The sequence below is a fragment of the Eretmochelys imbricata genome, chromosome 1 (assembly GCF_965152235.1).
Source record: "Eretmochelys imbricata isolate rEreImb1 chromosome 1, rEreImb1.hap1, whole genome shotgun sequence".
NCBI classification, from domain to species: domain Eukaryota; kingdom Metazoa; phylum Chordata; order Testudines; family Cheloniidae; genus Eretmochelys; species Eretmochelys imbricata.
The window spans coordinates 99,389,324-99,409,455 of NC_135572.1; the positions used below are offsets into that span (position 1 = coordinate 99,389,324).

The 20,132-nt window shown below is 44.1% G+C and overlaps 1 protein-coding gene across 1 annotated transcript in view; it reads left to right on the forward strand.

The window, feature by feature from the left end:
- The first annotated feature begins 2,504 nt into the window (after positions 1-2,504).
- RAP2A (RAP2A, member of RAS oncogene family) overlaps positions 2,505-20,132 on the forward strand; it is a 35,594-nt gene continuing 17,966 nt past the window's right edge. The window contains exon 1 of the mRNA XM_077812809.1: positions 2,505-2,827. Coding sequence (XP_077668935.1) covers positions 2,514-2,827 — 314 coding nt within the window. The 5' untranslated portion in view covers positions 2,505-2,513. The remainder of the gene's footprint in view (positions 2,828-20,132) is intronic.

Here is a 20,132-nt window from a genome sequence, read left to right on the forward strand (position 1 = left end):
TCAAAATACTAGCCAGACTTGTCTACAACATTCAAGAATCAGTCGGGAAATGACAGCCAAAATTGTTAAGTACAGTTTTAGCGCTACAAGTGCCGACACTTGTAGAAGTGCCACTGCCCCTCAAAGAATACTTAAACCATATGCCAAAGTGTGGCTTATACATCCTGTGCCAAATTCTGTTGAGATACCATTCAGAGGTTCTCTGCTACCTTGCTTGAGACAGATTATGACTCTGCTAGCTCTGAAAGATTTGTCCCTTTGAAGCAGAGTAGTTTAGTCCATTTTGAGACAATGTATCATTGTGGAGCAACAAGCGGAGAGCTCGCTAAGTGTAAAGGATGGCCAAACAATACGTTTCTGGTCTGAAGAGACCAACAGAAACAAAAAAATCAGCATCACTGAAAATGTTACACTAGTCAATACTGATCTGACTGGAAGCCATAACCTGAGCACTCAGACATCTGCTCATGTCCAATTCCCAGGCAGAAGATGCACTGAACATTCTCATTAGCTAGAGATCATCAGTTAGATATCCTTTTGCCACATGAACATCATTAGATGCAAATGAGCAGTCTTCCTCCTGATTGAGAGATTGCAGTATGACAACCTCCTAAAACACAAAATGAGATCCTTGAAGCAAAAAGCTTCAAAGTTCAAAACTGAAGCCACAGAAGAAAGAAGGTGTGAGAAAAAAGGAATCGAAGTGCTAAAGCAAAACATTGAGATGAAGCACCAGACGTGTAGACATTGGAAGTACAAGAACACAAGGCAAGGGTTCTCCAAGGTCTCCAGAGACTAAAGACTCCCTGCTTAGCATCAACCACAAGGCCTAAAAATAAAATTAATGAGGAAACAAAATTGGATGTCTGAAAAGTAGAGAGACAAAAGGATACTCAAAGCTGACTAAAAGCTAGACAGGATGAAAAGCAGAGCTGCACCTAAAGTGAGTGCATTTGCTGACTTCGGTCAAAAACGCACTAACCAGAAGACTCCTCAGGTCAGTGCTTAAACTCCTAAATCACAAGTGGAGGGGGAGGCTTGTGCACACTGCTTAAATTCGTAATGAAAGAGGTGCTGGGGCTCAAGAAATTTTTTTACATTCATAACTGATGCAGTAGCTCAGAGCTGCTAGGGCTACAAACTACCAAGCCTGGAGCTACCAGCACAAATTAAGCACTGCTTGCTTACCACCTCCAACCAGTACTGCTGACCTTGCAGATCAACAATTTTAGAGACTGGGGAGTTCTACTTGTCTTATGTAAGAGCAAACAAAACCCAGGAGTGAGAATCTTGCCAGAATGTTCAAGGCAAGTCTTCTTCCTTTCCACGTATCGCCTTCATTCGTTCTTCTCTGGTTATCTCTCTTCCTCCCAATGTGCACATCTGGATTTAGCTCAAGGGCCAAGTGGGATTTAGCCCTAAACTGTCATTAGAAACAAAGGCAAAGAAACGCGCTTTACACCCATGACCCCCAAGCCTGCAAACACTTACACAGCTGAGTAAGCCCACTGCAGTACAGGCGGCCGCTCACGCACAAGCCTACAAGAGCCAGGCCAGGATTGTTGCTGGCAGCCACGGAGCACAGATTCCAGAGTCGCCGCCTGTTAGTCTGTCTCCGCAAACAGAACAGGAGGAATGGGGCACCTTAGAGACTAACACATTTATTTGAGCATGAGCTTTCCTGAGCGACAGCTCACTTCTTCGGAGAAGCGCTGCACTGCGGCGGGGCGGGCAGTGCCTCTGGCTGGCTATCGTCCCACGCCTTCGCAAGCCAGCCCCTGGCTGCTAGGGCCGCCCGCAGAGCCCGGCTCAGGCGCAGGCAGCAGCGGGAGGCTGGAGCCCCATAGGGCTGCTACACCTGCAGCAGCCGCGCCCCCCCCGCCCCGACACCGGCAAACCCGCCTCGCGCGCTGAGCTGCGCGTGCCGCGCCACCAGCGCTGAGGAGCAGCCGCCGCCCGCGCGCAGCGTAAGCAGCTACCGTCGCGAACAACGCCGCCGCGCTTCGTGCCAGCGACCCTCTCCTGCCCTTCTCCGATTGGCTCACTCAGCCGTGCGCGTGACAAACGCGTGGCCTCCGGTTGGCCGCTGGGGAAGCTCATGTCCGAAGGAGGGTTAGAGGCGGGTCGCTGTTTCCTAAGCTACAGCGGAAGAGGAGGAAGCTGGTGGCGGCAGCCGCATGTGGGACGCGCTCTTGCCCTGCGATTGGCGGGGCAACTTTGCTCCTGGTCACGTGGCGGCTTGGCTCGCGCTGGCTGGCTGGCGGGTTGTTGCCCTGGCGACAGAGGAATAAGGGGCGGGGTCTCCGCCTCGCTGCGCCGCCGCCGCCTCTGAGCGCGCGGCCCCGCCACCGGCAGCGCCGCCCAGGAGGAGCTGTCGCGGCAGGAGCGTCCGCCGCCCGGGCGAGCGCGGGGCGGGGGCAGAGCGGGGGCGCGCCCATGGCGGGGGGGTGAGCGCGGGCGGGGCGAGGGCTCGCGCTGGCGGCGGCGGCGGCGGGCGGGCGCCGGGCGGGAGGATGCGCGAGTACAAGGTGGTGGTGCTGGGCTCGGGCGGGGTGGGGAAGTCGGCGCTCACGGTGCAGTTCGTCACCGGCACCTTCATCGAGAAGTACGACCCCACCATCGAGGATTTCTACCGCAAGGAGATCGAGGTGGACGCGTCGCCCTCGGTGCTGGAGATCCTGGACACGGCCGGCACCGAGCAGTTCGCCTCCATGCGGGACCTCTACATCAAGAACGGCCAGGGCTTCATCCTGGTCTACAGCCTGGTCAACCAGCAGAGCTTCCAGGACATCCGCCCCATGCGCGACCAGATCATCCGCGTCAAGAGGTGACATCCCCCCCCACCCCCCGCCTGGGAGCCGCCCTGCCCCGTGCCCCCGCCCGGCCCGCTCGCCGCCCCGCCCTGCAGCCGCCGCCGCCAGCCCGGCTTCCCCGCCCCACCCAGCCCTCCGCCCGCAGGCTGGGGCCGCCCCTGCCCGGCCGGGCTGCGCCCACCACCTCTCGCCCCCTGCGGCTGCCCGCGGCCTGGTGGGACGGGGGTGTTAAGCGGTGACTCGCTCGTTAGAAATTGCCGGGCGGGCGGTTTCTCGCCGCTCTTCCCGGTCTCCTGGAAACTCATCTGCGGTAGCGGGGCCTCCAAACCCAGCCGCTTGCCCTGGCCGTGGGCTGAAGCTTGGCTTGGTCCCGAGGGCGGAGGATGGGAGCGGGGCCGGCAGGAGATGCTGATTCTCCTGGGGACTTTGTGGCACAGACAAGTTAGCGATTTGCCTGTCTGAAATGTGCCAGGCTGCTAATCCCAGTGCAGGCGCGGGACTGCCCTTAGTATAACCCGGTGGCTGTGAGGGAGGTAGCTGGTATTTGGATGTCACCCACAAAATCCTTTCTTAAAAGTACTTTACTAATCAATTATTTGGCCAAGAGGAATCCTACAGTGTGTGTGCACTACATACATATTTAACTGAATACAAAATATACCTCAACAGATGACTGCATAGATTTTACTTATCCTCCCTCACCACTTCAAGGTACCAGCGCCCAAACCCCTTCCTTAGTACAAAAACTCTGTATTTAAGGAACACTGTGATGATCATCTACACTCTGATTTCTCTTACATTTTCCCTGCCTGTATTGCTACCGTTGTAGCTTTTGTCATAATAGCAGTGGTTGGTGAATTATGGTATATGGGCCATCTGTTTTTAACCACTGTATCATTGAGTTATGAGCTGAGAATGGTTGGGTGCCACTGACTGAAATATAAGTGACCAGCGTACTTTTAATGCTACCACTAGTTGAGCTGCACTAATGGCAGTACAACTAACCGAAATTTTTGAGACGTCCATGTCGATGAGAGCAACAAGGAGTCCGGTGACACCTTAAAGGCTAACAGATTTATTTGAGCATAAGCTGTCGTGGGTAAAATCCCCATTGCTTCAGATGTGGGTGAGGACGTACCTGTAGCTGGGTTTATTCCTGCCTGTGTAGACAGAAGTAACTGTCAAAGAACCATGTTTAAGCCTAAGTACCAACCAAGGTTAAATCATGGTTCTCCAACACAGACACTTGTTTTCTCCATATATATGGAAGAAAACCCCTTGTAATGTAATATAGTATGGCCACAACTGTGTTTCCATCTTTCTTAATGTAGTCAGGGCTTAGAGCAACAACATTTAATCATGTAAGTATGCTCATTACATTATCCATGCAAGCTGCCATTTGAGTTTCTAAGGTAGAAGTAAATATTATAATGGGTGGGGGGAGATCAAAATTCTCATTTCAAGGAAGATTTCTGAGTTCCTGGGTAATAATTCCCTGTACAAGTGTTTTATAACTTACCATAGAAGATTTTTTTCTCTTCTTTTCATTTGATGTAGTAGGGAAATTTAAAGATGGAGGTGGAATTTTCACATGGGCCAAAATGATTTAAGAGCACAAGCCTGACTGAAAGTCAGTTAAACTTTATCTGTATTATGCCATTCACTGTTTCCCCACTTAAGGATTTTTTTATTTATTTAAATAATTAGCTGTTATGGGCTTTCACATTTATTAAATTCCTATCAGATTTGCTGAGCAAATCAGTCAAAAACTGATCTTCCTGTCAGATCCCAAATTCAGTTGGGATTGGAAAATTTAAAATTGCCACTTTTGCAGCTTACATCATAACCAGTAACAGAGATTCTGCAATCAGACCTAAATGTACAATTTGTAGATAGCTGAAGCAGAATAGAATCTAGCTTGAACATCCTTAGTTGACTTCAGTCAGCACTGCTACCAGTAGATCCACACGTGCCTCTCCTTTTTTTTCTGTTGCCGTCTACTCTTACATCTTTTATTATTGTAACTCTTTCACATTTGTAATTGGTGCGCTGTGGGATAGTTGTATGAGCAAGATGTCTTAATACTACAGTGCTTCATAGAAATTAAAACTAATGCAGGTCTGCAGCTTCTGATGGAAATGCTTCCCCAGTCACGCAACTTTAAATGGGGACTTGAGCTGTGGTTAAGAAGGTGGCACACCAACTTTAAACAAAGGCATTTTTTTAAAAAAATGCTAGCTAAAAGTCATTTTGGGTTCTAATGTACTGACCATTAGCCTCCATGCCAACTTCTGCAGTTTTATGATTCCTTTTTAATTTTTCAGTTAAGTATTTCAACCTTTTTAGTTTTAGTAAACTTAAGTATAGACTTGTAACCATAGGAAGTTTAAAAAAAAAATCGAATGTCATTAAATTGAATGTTGAAAGTGACATAAGCTAAACCAAAAAAGACACTGGAATAAGTGTGTACACACAGAGATTATAGTGATATAATTATACTGGTATAGTTGTGGTGGTGAATTTCCCCATGTACACAAGCCCATAAAACCCTAACCCTCATAAACAGGACTGAGTTTATGTCCTGACCCTGCAAACACTTACACATGTGCTGAGTGATTGGAAACTTTGAGTGTGCAAGAAATATTGGACTTTGTGTGGACACAGCTTCCAGTGGCCCTTGATGGATTCTGTGTTAGTGGGCAAAAAGAAGCAAATGCTATCTTTTTGCCATTGAGTAGGAGATAACAAAAATGTTAAGAATGCTTAGATTATACTATTGCACTGAGATTTTTCCCCCACAGAAATGGGTGGGCAAACTTGGAAACATAATTAACTGTGTGATGTTTACATTACGCAAATAATCCACTTAATTTCAGAAGGAGCTGGATTGTTGTCTGAAGAAATTTACTTGTTTGGACAAGGCTAAGCTGCTAGACCAGTGCTTCCGAGAGTCAGCAGTGAGGTAAAAGCACAGCAGTTTTCAATGAAACAAAGATTGAAAGTGACACACCCCGATAGGTTTTCAAGAAAATAAACTAGGTTAGCGAGAAAGAGCTAGTGAGTGCACTGGCTAAGAAATGTTCCTTTTGTTGAGAGGGATTAGATAAATTCTAACAGTAGGTGAAATATCACTTGCATGATTCAAAAGCATTTACAGAGAAAGTGTTAAAATGCAGCTCTCACCTTTTATATATATATGTTCCTATACTGCAGTGTGTACCCATGTCCTGGCTTGCATGTATGTGGGCACATTCTAGCCAAGCCTGCCTCTGAGTGTCCACAGTGCACAGCCTCACACAACCCTTGCCCTATAGCAATGTTCACACAGACGCTGCAGTTATGTGGGTTTGATGCTATGGTTTCTGGAAACGTATTCCAGTTTTCTTAACGTCTCACTATTTGGAGCCACTCTAGGAATCAGTTTGTGTGATTTATTGTCTGTCCTTCCTGGGCCTGTGTGCAGAAGTGATTTCAGCCCACCAACTTATTTAGTTGAAGCACTTCCACCTCTACACGCTTCTCACTTCTGTCTGTTCCAGCTGAGGCTATGTCATGGATCCAGTCAGGGTGGATTTAATTTAAATCATGATTTAAATCCCGAGTCAGGAAGATTTGATTTAGTCAAGAATTTCTACATAGAAGTGCAATCTTGTTGGTTGTTATAACCTTAATACATATTCTTCACAACTCAGAGATAGCTGTAGGTTTCATTTTTAGAAGGTACACACTATACATTTTTAAAGTGATTTATTTTGAAAACTTTTCGGATTAGTTTTACAGCTCTATCAGAAAATGAATGGTTGTTTGGTTATTTCATTTACCAAAGGTAATGGAATCAGATAGTTCACCTCCCAATGACTTCATAAATATCTCCAATTCAACAAGTCAATCATTAATATTTGGAGGATTTCCTTGCCGTGCTGTATTAGGAGGAGAACATCACCAGACAGACATTTAATTTGTTTTATTTAACTAAAACAACACTGTTCTGTATTGTGGATTTTTTTTCTTCAACAGCAAACATGTAATATTTTAACAAAACAAGCATGAGGGGGGAGGGATAGCTCAGTGGTTTGAGCATTGGCCTGCTAAAGCCAGGGTTGTGAGTTCAATCCTTGAGGGAGCCATTTAGGGATCTGGGCAAAAATTGGGGTTTGGTCCTGCTTCAAGCAGGGGGTTGGACTAGATGACCTCCTGAGGTCCCTTCCAACCCTGATATTCTATGATTCTATGATTCATATGCATTTTTGAATTTAGTTAAAAACATTCAAGTTTTTAAAAATCAGGTTTGTTTATGTTAAATTTGGTTTTAACTAAAATAGTTAAATGAAATATTTTTTTAATAAAAACAAAGTAAATTGACGATGCCAGCAAGGTCAACAGGAGAAACTTAAAATATTGGGCTTCTGTAGCTAACTCAGTCGCCTTCACCTTCATTTTCCTGTTTGTTCATAATCTGGAAAAGAAAAACAAGCTTTCCTGCTTTTTCAGGTCCCAAGCCATTTCTCAATTTGGAAAGAATTAGTACAAAGGAAGAAAATACTCTTTCTACATGGGCAGAAGAAGCTACTGCAGTTAAAAGTGAGATTATCACTTCAACAGTCTCTGAATCCAAGCGTTTAAGTGACTCCCACCAGTTCACTGGTGTGACTTTCTTTAAAACATCATCAGCAAACAAATATTTCTTCAGTGTTTCACCCTTAGCTGTGAAGTTTATTATAGTTGGCATTATGGAGGGATGATTGCTGGATGTCCAGGTCATAGCCAATTCCTCTTCTTCAGCAGTTAAGGTTTGACCCTGGTACCAAGTAGTGAGAATATTTTCAAGAAAATGACCTGGAGATAGTGCTTGTCCCATTTGGTTTTTTTAATGCTTATAATTTAACTCTGTCATTGCATATTTCTCTTTTTAAGAGCTCACTCAGTTCCTTCCAAATTTCAACAGCGTCAGCAATAAAACAGCTATTTCCCTGCATTTTGTTCAGGGCTACAGAAATAAGCTTCAGGGTACCCGGCATGTGTTCAACATTTCTCTTAAGCCCAATGTTGAGAACTTTGGCTGTGACAGTGCCATCTATTTTTTTCATGATTTTGTTCACAAATTGTCATCAGATTAGGGCAGTTCTTGATACAGAGCTCAAAACAGTCCAATACTGAGTTCCATCGCACGTCTTGTGGGAAGAGTTAGCTTGGTTCCTCCCACTTTTTTCAGAACAGCTGCTGCAAAGTAGTTGTTACGGAAGTATTTTTCAATTTCAATAACATTAGCCTTTATTTATGGAACACTGAAGTCTTTTACCCTCTAGACCTTTTGCACACTGCTCAATTTCTCTTTCATACACTTTATCCAGCAATTTGCCTGCGATATCTGCTCTGTTGGGTGGGCTGTATCCTGGTCTTAATGACTGACCCATGTTAATGAAGTGTGGGTTCTCAGTCACATGGAAAGGAGAGTTATTTGCATAAACAAACAGGGCAATTTTTTCATCAGTTACCTCTTTTTGTAATCTGCTGGCTCTTTTTTCTTTTTGCGTACTGTGGCTATGACATATACGATGTGATTGAAACACTATCACTGTCAATAACTCTGAAACTGTAAAAATTGATGGTGATATTGAGGGTGGATAGTCTTCAGAGCCCTGTATGTTGAGGATGGATTCTCCTAAACAAAATAAGTCAGTGAAGTTATTTAATTATTATTACCATACTGCTCATTTAGTATTACTCATTGCGTTCACTGACACTCAGTACTACTTTAAAGGTGAAATTGTAAAAGGAAGATCTGCCCATTTCAGCCATTTATTTTTTACCACAACTGCATCTGAACTGATAGTACCATAGAGTAACAACTATATTTTTTGCTCAAATATGAGAATTCAAGAATAGGCCATAAGGAAGACAGGCAGTCCTTAAGAAAGAAGTATGAATTAAAAAAGTTTACCAACCTGCTTGAGCATCCTGCATGTTCAGACATGTTCCTTTCATCATCTTCAGCGCAGCTTCCTCCTGAGAAGGAGCACTTCTTATGATGTTGTTTCATTTGGGCAACCAGGTCTTACATTTCTTTATTGTACTGTTTGCATTTTGTGTGCATGCCTGTCCTACCCACAGGTAGAGGAACTTCATTAAAATATTCCCCAACTGTGTCTCTCTTGCGGCCTGCTGCCATTATAGGTTTTCCCTTCTAGTGAGAGAATGGTATGATAGATCTCAAATCAATGAAGGCTACACTCAGAAAGACCTCAAGACTTCTGGAATATGCTGCTCAAAACAGCTTCAGTTTTGTTACTACTGCCTGTCCCTCCCTTCTCCCATTTATCCCCAGACTTCTCCTTGTCCAGATCTATTCCGCCCCCAACAATCTTCTATTCGTTGAACTTTTTGAAACTTTGCACTTTTAGGAGAGGTAAGGGATTGACTTTGTGTACACAAATTTGCAGAGGGACAATAGGGTTGAGGTCAGTTATTTCTCACCTCTATATATTATTTATTTATTTGTTTAAAAACACTTTTGCTGTTAACAAGCATGTTGTCTCTGGAGAAGCAAATCCACAGTTTGAGAACTGCAAAACTAAGCATTTCTGTTGGTATCTTCTAGACTGAGCACTGAGTCCCACTGGATGGATAGATAGATTAACCTAAATAATCTATACAGAAGACCCTGGAACCCCATAAAATTGGGACCCTTATCCATGAACTATTGGAACCCATTTACAAAACTTTTCTTAAACACTACATGAATATATTGTCTCATGCTATAGAATTAGAATTTATAATCCCTATTCCATGGTGAAATATCTTTGAGCAATAGTGTAGTTTTAATTAAGATACCTTTAGATTGGATTTTTTTGATTAAAATGCTTTTTTGGGGGCGGAAGGAAAGCAATTTTTTTTTTTTAAATCATTGCCTTTTTTTTTTTTTTTAAATCCACCCTGGATCCAGTGTTGGTAGAAGAGCTGCCCCTACTTGTGGCTGAGCTGGGTAGAGGTTCTACCAAATGCAGCAGGGTAGAGGTTCTACCAAATGATAGATGCAGTTTCTGAACTGTGGAGGACACAAGACATGGAGGGGAGCTCATTCATGGCAGTCTGGAGACACCTGTCCCTTGCTGCGATCGCTGCAGATTCCTCATGTGTAGACGGATCCTTTTGGTACAAGACAATTAGCATAGCATGGTGGGATCACATCATCATGCAGACCTGAGACAACCAGCAGTGGCTTCAGAACTTTGGCATGTGGAAGCAGACCTTCTTAGAACCATATAGAGAGATTGGCCTGACCCTTCAGTGCCAGGACATGCAAATGAGGGAGGCCATGCCTGGGACTTCATCCCCTTAATCCATCCCTGTTCAGAAGCATGTTGTGCAAGGCTGTGGACTCTGCCCTGTGCTTGGGGCAGTGATCAACACCCATTCTAACTCCTTGTAATAAGGACAGATAGAGGGCGAGTTGCTGGACCTGCGAGCGCCACCCTTAGCCTTGCGGTAGAGGGTCTTAAGGTGTTTTGATGTGCTCCCTGCAGTGCACACCAGTCCAGTTGATCCCTCTCCTCCACCAGCTTCTCTGAGAGGATCTCAAAGAATTGCAGATTTTGGGTGCCTCTCACAAAATCGTGCTCCTTGCTGTACTTAAATGTTAAGAACCACCCTGGAGTGCATCTCTGGGTAACTAGCAGTACGCTGAGTATGAATCTTGTAATGCTGTTTGGCAGAGCTGTGTGGAAAATAGAACAGGCTGTGTTTGATTAAGAGTTAAATGCAGAACAGGGGTATATTGACTGACAGGTAGCTTTTGGTGCAGGGGGGTGAGCGGGAAGTGAGTAGATAGGACTGGGGCAAAGGAGGTGAGTGGGAAGTGAGCAAGTGGAAGGACTGGAACAAACAGGCCCCAGGAATTGTGGGATATAGTTCTGTGGGACTTTGTATCCTTGTGGAAGTGATACTGAACCACATGCTCTTTTGCAGTTGTATTGTCTTAAATGTCTTTGGGTTTGTCTGTAGACACACAAATTGCACTGGTTTAACTAAATTGTTCTTTACAACATTTCAGTTAAGTCTGTGCAAATCCAATGTGGACACTCTTAAATCAGTGTCCACCTGGCTTATGCAGACTGACTTAAAACAACATAAGTCAGATGCACGTCAATTTAAAAGTGCCCTCATTAGGAATTTACATCTGTTAACCTCAAATCAGTTTTTTGAATGATTTCGTTAACAACGGTACAACTTCTGTGTGAAGACAAGGCCTCAGTCAGTTCAATTGTCCTAATAGTTGGAGTTAAAATATCAGCTAATAAGATTTTAAATGTGTAATTGTGCACCTTAAAGACATGCTCACAGAACTGGTTACTTGGTGATATAGTATGTTGTGATAAAAGATGAATTGGTTAACTTTTCCATAGAGCCAAAAGGGATATGACATAATACTCTTTTTCTCACCCTTAAAAAAAAATTATATATATATAGACTAAAGATGTGCTGAATTGCCTTGGTATAAATAGTAATTCATGCAGGGATGGTGTCAATCTACTTAAGATTTCTGGAAAGAAATCTGTACTCTAGGAACATTTTCCCAGAGTGCTGGAACTGAATTACACTGCTATGAGGGCAAGCATCTCAATGGAGCATTGTCCCTCTGCAACGTTTTTGTTAACCATGTGGGAGATTTTTTTTTTTTTTTTTTTTTAAAATAACTTGAAGGATGTTAAGCTTTGTTCTGTGATGACTTAAGGTAACACAAGACTCTCTGGATATGTCTACACTCCAGTTAGGAGTGAGCCTCCCCGCCTGAGTGGTCAGACTCACGCTAGCTGGACTCGAGCAAGTATGCTAGAAGGGTGGATATTACAACTTTGGCAGAGACACAGACTAGCCACCCAAGCTCGGATATGGGGTGTCAGATGGGCTTGAGAACCCCAGCCCGAGCTACAATGTCTGCGCTGCTATTTTTCGTATGCCAGCTCGAGCCCTCCTAGCATGAGTCTGTCTGCCTGGGCTGGGAGGCTCACTCTGAGCTGCAGTGTACGCATAGCTGCTACTACTTTAGACAAGAAGCTCTTCCTTTTCTGCCAAGGCATAAAAAACAAATGATATGCCTCCAGACTCCTTCATGGGTGTTGGTGGAGAGCAAAACTTCTGCCAGCTTGAATGACTCTTAACCCATTATTTTTAATTTTTTTTCAGATTTTAGGTGGCCTAAAGCTAGTGTCATCAGCAAAGGGGCTGATTCTTTTAAAAAAAAAAAAAAATAAAAAGCAAAAGCAACCCTTGAAATGCAGTACTTTCTCTATATAGCATCTGGTTCTGCAATCCAGCAAGTGGCCACCAGATTCATAGATATTAAGGTCAGAAGGGACCATTATGATCATCTAGTCTGACTTCCTGCATAATGCAGGCCACAGAATCTCACCCACCCACTCCTGCAAAAAAACCTCTCACCTATGTCTGAGCTATTGAAGTCCTCAAATCGTGGTTTAAAGACTTCAAGGAGCAGAGAATCCTCCAGCAAGTGACCCGTGCCCCATGCTACAGAGGAAGGCGAAAAACCTCCAGGGCCTCTTCCAACCTTCTTCTAATTTCAAGTCTAAACTTCCCAATGACCAGTTTATATCCATTTGTTCTTGTGTCCACGTTGGTACTGAGCTTAAATAATTCCTATCCCTCTGATATATTTACAGAGAGCAATCATATCTCCCCTCAACCTTCTTTTAGTTAGGCTAAACGAGCCAAGCTCCTTGAGTCTCCTTTTATAAGACAGGTTTTCCATTCCTCGGATTATCCTAGTAGCCCTTCTCTGTACCTATTCTAGTTTGAATTCATCCTTCTTAAACATGGGAGACCAGAACTGCACACGGTATTCCAGGTGAGGTCTCACCAGTGCCTTGTATAACGGTACTAATACCTTAACTCTACTGGAAATACCTCGCCTGATGCATCCCAAAACCGCATTCGCTTTTTTCATAGCCATATCACATTGGCGGCTCATAGTCATCCGATGATCAACCAATACTCCAAGGTCCTTCTTCTCCTCCGTTACTTCTAATTGATACTTCCCCAGCTTATAACTAAAATTCTTGTTATTAATCCTTAAATGCATTACCTTACATTTCTCACTATTAAATTTTATCCTATTACTATTACTCCAGTTTACAAGGTCATCCAGATCCTCCTGTAGGATATCCCTGTCCTTCTCTAAATTGGCAATACCTCCCAGCTTTGTATGATCCACAGACTTTATATTAGCACACTCCCACTTTTTGTGCCGAGGTCAGTAATAAAAAGATTAAATAAGATTGGTCCCAAAACTGATCTCTGAGGAATTCCACTGGTAACCTCCCTCCAGCCTGACAGTTCACCTTTCAGTAGGACCCACTGTAGTCTCCCTGTTAACCATTTCCTTATCCACCTTTCAGTTTTCATATTGATCCCCATTTTTTCCAGTTTAACTAATTCCCCATGTGGCATGGTATCAAACGCTTTACTGAAATCCAGGTAAATTAGATCCACTGCGTTTCCTTTGTCTAAAAAAATCTGTTATTTTCTCAAAGAAGGAGATCAGGTTGGTTTGGCGCAATCTACCTTTTGTAAAACCATGTTGTATTTTGTCCCATTTACCATTGACCTCAATGTCCTTAACTACTTTCTCCTTCAAAATTTTTTCCAAGACCTTGCATACTACAGATGTCAAACTAACAGGCCTGTAGTTACCCAGGTCACTTTTTTTTTTCCTTTCTTATGTAAGCAGAGTCAGAAAAATAGGAACTATGTTAGCAATTCTCCAATCATACAGTACAAACCCCTGAGTTTACAGGTTCATTAAAAATTCTTGCTAATGGGCTTGCAATTCCCAAGGGTGGACATGGTAACTCAGGCTTGCATATATTTGTGAGGGAATCTGTGGAAATACTCTTAGGAGCAGAGATACTTGCCTACCAAAAAAGGAGAAATGTCATCTCCATGTTGAAAAGAACCTGAATAGTCTTATTCTGAATAGTTCTATTTTAATGATGTGACAGTGCAGTTTCTAAATTATAATCCTTTATAAGATAGGTGTTGCTGCTAAGTAGGTTTTGAATTAATGGTTGGGTCTGTGCTTAAAGATTGTAAAAGTGTAATTTTAATGAGCTAGAGAAAATCCTATTAGAACAGTTTTAAAAGAGTTTTGTAGTGGGAGTGACTCTTTCAGTGCGTATTACTTGGTTAAAGGAGCATGAGAACATTTTCACTTTGAAGTTTGAAACAGTCTTACAATACAGTCTGCTGGTCTGTCATGTAATTGCTTTTTATACAAGCTTATGCACTTGAATATTTGTTTAGAGAGAACACTTTTCTATTTTGCATATTAACCAATATTTTTCCTTTTAGTTTATTATTTTTATGGCTTGAATAAACTGGGATAAAGACAAAAATAGTTGTTAAATTAAGCATTGAGCTTTAGTTAATTCAGTTAAATCTGGCCAGTTCACACCACTGTGTGGAAGGGACTCCTGTCCGGGAGTGTGGGAGCCACTTGCACACACTAGCGCGACCAGGGACAGATACAGGTGAGCCTGATGCCCACCCTAGTGGGTAGGGCTGGGGGCGGTACAGCCACGCTGGAGGAGCTACTTGGGCTGGGCGCTGGCTCCTGTGAGCGGCGGCCCACCATGTTGCTGATTTTGCTGCTGCAGTTCCTGGTAGAGCCCTGTAGCTCCATGGATATCCACTTTATATCCAAGGATAACTCCATCCATGGATATAAATTTTGTATCCGTGGAGGCCTCTAATTATGACATGTTTTTCTGCTATTAGTTGTGTAATTATGATTAACTGCTGAACAAACTAATGTAAACCGAGAATTTACCACTCTAGTGACAACTATGTAGCATTTGTTTTTAAGTTCATTTAATAGAACTAAGGCTTGACTTCCAAATGTACAGCTAATGCTATTAGCCTGTCAAAGACCTTCTCCTGCCTCCACTACAGGCTTGACATCACACATCCAAAACTGGAATAGCATACAAGCCTGTCTGGTTATCTTTCTCCTCCCACTGTCACCAATGAGCCTTGGTCTTTGAAATAGTGCATCCAAAAACTTGTGTGTTAAAGGAGGTGTTTTTGAAGTAGATTTCTTGTAATGTGAAAGAGGTCTCTCAAATAATATCACACATACCACTCGGGTGGGCATGGTATTTAATACGGAGATAGAGGGAAATGCATAGCAGGGCCACTCTGTCACGGTTGTATTGTTGCACTGAAACAAAGTAGTCAAGCATGATTCATAGACTTGTAGATGAAGAATGTGTAAGGAAGATTAAACTAAATTGCTTTAGAAAAGTATCTAAAAACACTGTTCTTTCCAAAATTTTGATTTTATATAGGGTGAAATGCCCAAAATGCATACGAAGCCAGAATAGTTGTGCTTTGTGATGGCCTGCTAAAGGGATTATGGGTAGGGAAGAGGAGGAAGAAATACTTCCTCAGCCTAAAGGTAGGCTTTGTAAACATTAAGGGGCCTTACAGCTGCCACTCCAGCCTCAGCAGCTGGACTGAAGTAGTATGACTCTCTTTTTTGCCCCATGTTGTTCTTTGCTCTTGGATTAACACCAGCACTAATCCAGTGGTTTCCCCAATCCTAGTTCTCCCCTTCATGCTGGCAAATTTGATATTGGTGTGTAGCCCACAGCTGGGTGCAGCTGCTTTGTGTAAAGAAGTTTGTAAAAGAAACCTGAAGGATGGTAGCAGCTCACAGCCTCTGCTGAGGGTGGTTCTGATTTAACATTTGGTTTCCCTTCTATGACTAAAGCCCAGTTGACAAGGTTCTCTGGGCTATCTGTCTGTACTGTGGTATCGGAGTACGTTGCAACACTCCTGTGAGATAAGGAAGTGCTATAATCCCTGTTTTACGGATGGGAAACTGAAGCACAGACAGTGCAGTACCCTCTATCAGAACCCAACCATGTTCTGCAGCCCCTGGATAATACAGGGTACTGGGAAATATCCTCACGTGTTCCCTGCTGTAGCCCTCTGGCTGTGCTCCTTAAGACCGTTCCCTAGCCCCACCATAGGGTGGTAACATCACCATGTTGGAGCCCAGCATAATCGAACCATCCAGTGCACTTGGCAACTTCCTGACACTCAACCACAGAAGTACAAGAAGTAAAGAAAAGGCATTCACTCTCCTGTGTATAGGAGCCGCCCCCCCATTCTTGTGTGCTAACCACCCTCTCCACTGCGCTGTGGTGAATTTCAGATCGCTTCAGTTTTTCAGGTTTTTACAATCCCTGCTAGGTTTACTTTTGGCTGTTATGTACTGGCATAACTTGAGCAATAAAAGCCATTAGTCATAAAGAAACTGCAGTGCATGCGTGGTACACGCAAACACATTTTCATAGGTTGTCAGTTCTTACAAAAGTATGAAGGCACAGACAAGATAGAGTGCAACAACTTGGCACTTCTGTCGCGCATAAAGCAATTCCAGTACTCACAATACAAAGACACACACCAACGCAGTTAACCGCTGCACATTTTCAGACCCCAGACTCAAAGAAAGAACAAAAAGGAATTCTCACAGCATTGCTCTGGTGGCTTGGTTTCTGATGGACACCTTAATGGCTGCTCATACTGCTGAGCAAGTCTCTGTACCTCAGCCTCCCGCCCATTGTCAAAATTTTCTCCCTGACTCTCATCAGTATTGTACAAAATACAACACACACCTATTATCCAAGGCCAGTTTTGTTCTAGACATAAGGCAACACTATTTAGTTTTGAGATGTTCAAATACATGCTTCACTGTCATTCTGCAACTATGGAGGAAATAGTTAAACAGTTTCCTTCTTCATCCAAGTACCCTGTAAATGGCTTCATTAGCTGGGGAAGCAGAGGATAAGCTGGGTCTTCCACGATGATCAGAGCAGTCTCTACACCGTTGATGTCCGTAGCGATCCTGGGGGCAAACTCTCCATTATTCATGAAGGTAAGCAGGTGTGAATTCCGAATGATCCAGGCATGATGGACCTTTCCAGACCACCCAACATTTATGTTTGTAAATCTACCTCAGTGGTCAACCAGACCAAGGAGCACCCTGGAGAAATACCCGTTTGTGTTTGTAAACTGCAAGGCCTGATGAGAGGGCAACTGATAGGCGCATATGGGTCCTATCAGTTGCCCCAGTACTGTTCAGGATCCCTCTACATCCCACACCATCAATAATCTGATGAACATTACCAACCTTATAACTGAGTTCACCAGTACCTTGGTTCACTTTCACTAATATGGCAACCCAGAGCTGCATGACAGTGGCCCCCACAGTCAATCTCCACATACTGAATTGGTTGGCAGTGGGTTGGAAACAGTTGTGGATGGTCAGCTTCCAAATAGCAATGATGAACTGCTTCTCAGTGGTTATGGGACATTGCATGTTGGTGTACTGTCACTGCAGCTTCTGGGTCAGTTCAGCACAAATCTCAAAGAAAGCTGCCTTGACCATCCTGAAAGTCTGTCGCAACTGTTGATCTGTGCAGATCTGCAGAACGATCCCCTCACATCAATCAATTCTGGTTCCCTAAGCCCACAAACAATTCTGCATTATGTGAAATGATCAGGGAAGAGTATAAAAATATTGCTCGGGCATGCAGGAGTGAAATCAGGAAGGCCAAATCACACCTGGAGTTGCAGCTAGCAAGAGATGTTAAGAGTAATAAGAAGGGTTTCTTCAGGTATGTTAGCAACAGGAACAAAGTCAAAGAAAGTGGGCCCCTTACTGAATGAGGGAGGCAACCTAGTGACAGAGGATGTGGAAAAAGCTAATGTACTCTGTCATAAATATAAAGGGAAGGGTAAACCCCTTTGAAATTCCTCCCGGCCAGGGGAAAGCTCCTCTCACCTGTAAAGGGTTAAGAAGCTAAAAGTAACCTCGCTGGCACCTGACCAAAATGACCAATGAGGAGACAAGATACTTTCAAAAGCTGGGAGGAGGGAGAGAAACAAAGGGTCTCTGTCTATATGCTGTTTCTGCCGGGGATAGACCAGGAATGGAGTCTTAGAACTTTTAGTAAGTAATCTAGCTAGGTACGTGTTAGATTATGATTTCTTTAAATGGCTGAGAAAAGAATTGTGCTGAATAGAATAACTATTTCTGTCTATCTTTTTTGTAACTTAAGGTTTTGCCTAGAGGGGTTCTCTATGTTTTGAATCTAATTACCCTGTAAGGTATCTACCATCCTGATTTTACAGAGGTGATTTCTTTACTTCTATTTACTTCTATTTCTATTAAAAGTCTTCTTGTAAGAAAACTGAATGCTTTTTCATTGTTCTCAGATCCAAGGGTTTGGGTCTGTAGTCACCTAGGCAAATTGGTGAGGCTTTTTACCAAACCTTGTCCAGGAAGTGGGGTGCAAGGTTTTGGGAAGTATTTTTGGGGGGAAAGACGTTTCCAAACAGCTCTTCCCCAGTAACCAGTATTTGTTTGGTGGTGGTAGCGGCCAATCCAAGGACAACGGGTGGAATATTTTGTACCTTGGGGAAGTTTTGACATAAGCTTAGGAGGTTTTTCATGCAGGTCCCCACATCTGTACCCTAGCGTTCAGAGTGGGGAAGGAACCTTGACATACTCAATGCTCTTTTTGCCTCTGTCTTCATGAACAAGGTCAGCTCCCAGACTGCTGCACTGGGCAGCACAGCATGGGGAGGAGGTGACCAGCCCTCTGTGGAGAAGGAAATGGTTCAGGACTATTTAGAAAAGCTGGACGAGCACAAGTCCATGGGGCTGGATGCGCTGCATCCGAGAGTGCTAAAGGAGTTGGCGGATGTGATTGTAGAGCCACTGGCCATTATCTTTGAAAACTCATGGCCATCGGGGGAAGTCCTGGACAACTGGAAAAAGGCTAATGTAGTGCCCATCTTTAAAAAGGGGAAGGAGGAGGATCCTGGGAACTAGAGGCCAGTCAGCCTCACCTCAGTCCCTGGAAAAATCATGGAGCAGGTCCTCAAGGAATCAATTCTGAAGCACTTAGAGGAGAGGAAAGTGATCAGGAACAGTCAGCATGGATTCACCAAGGGCAAGTGATGCCTGACTAATCTAATTACCCTCTATGACGAGATAACTGGCTCTGTGGATGAGGGGAAAGCAGTGGACGTGTCATTCCTTGACTTTAGCAAAGCTTTTGACACAGTCTCCACAGTATTCTTGCCAGCAAGTTAAAGTAGTATGGGCTGGATGAATGGACTATAAGGTGGATAGAAAGTTGGCTAGATTGTCGGGCTCAATGGGTAGTGATCAATGGCTCCATGTCTAGTTGGCAGCCGGTATCAAGTGGAGTGCCCCAAGGGTCGGTCCTCAGGCCGGTTTTTTTCAATATCTTCATAAATGATCTGGAGGGTGGTGTGGATTGCACCCTCAGCAAGTTTGCAGATGACACTAAACTGGGAGGAGAGGTAGATACGCTGGAGGGTAGGGATAGGATACAGAGGGCCCTAGACAAATTAGAGGATTGGGCCAAAAGAAATCTGAGGAGGTTCAACAAGGACAAGTGCAGAGTCCTGCCCTTAGGAAGGAAGAATCCCATGCACCGCTACAGACTAGGGACCGAATGGCTTGGCAGCAGTTCTGCAGAAAAGGCCCAAGGGGTTACAGTGGATGAGAATCTGGATATGAGTCAACAGTGTGCCCTTGTTGCCAAGAAGGCCAATGGCATTTTGGGCTGTATAAGTAGGGGCATTGCCAGCAGATCGAGGGACGTGATCGTTCCCCTCTATTCGACATTGGTGAGGCCTCATCTGGAGTACTGTGTCCAGTTCTGGGCCCCACACTACAAGAAGGATGTGGAAAAATTGGAAAACGTTCAGCGGAGGGCAACAAAAATGATTAGGGGTCTGGAACACATGACTTATGAGGAGAGGCTGAGGGAACTGGGATTGTTTAGTCTGCAGAAGAGAAGAATGAGGGGGGATTTGATAGCTGCTTTCAACTATCTGAAAGGGGGTTCCAAAGAGGATGGATCTAGACTGTTCTCAGTGGTAGCTGATGACAGAACAAGGAGTAATGGTCTCAAGTTGCAGTGGGGGAGGTTTAGGTTGGATATTAGGAAAAACTTTTTCACTAGGAGGGTGGTGAAGCACTGGAATGCGTTACCTAGGGAGGTGGTGGAATCTCCTTCCTTAGATATTTTTAAGGTCAGGCTTGACAAAGCCCTGGCTGGGATGATTTAGTTGGGGATTGGTCCTGCTTTGAGCAAGGGGTTGGGCTAGATGACCTCCTGAGGTCCCTTCCAACCCTGATAGTCTATGATTCTATGAAGCTGCTTCAAGAAGATCTTACATTGTAACAATTCCTTGGTGGTG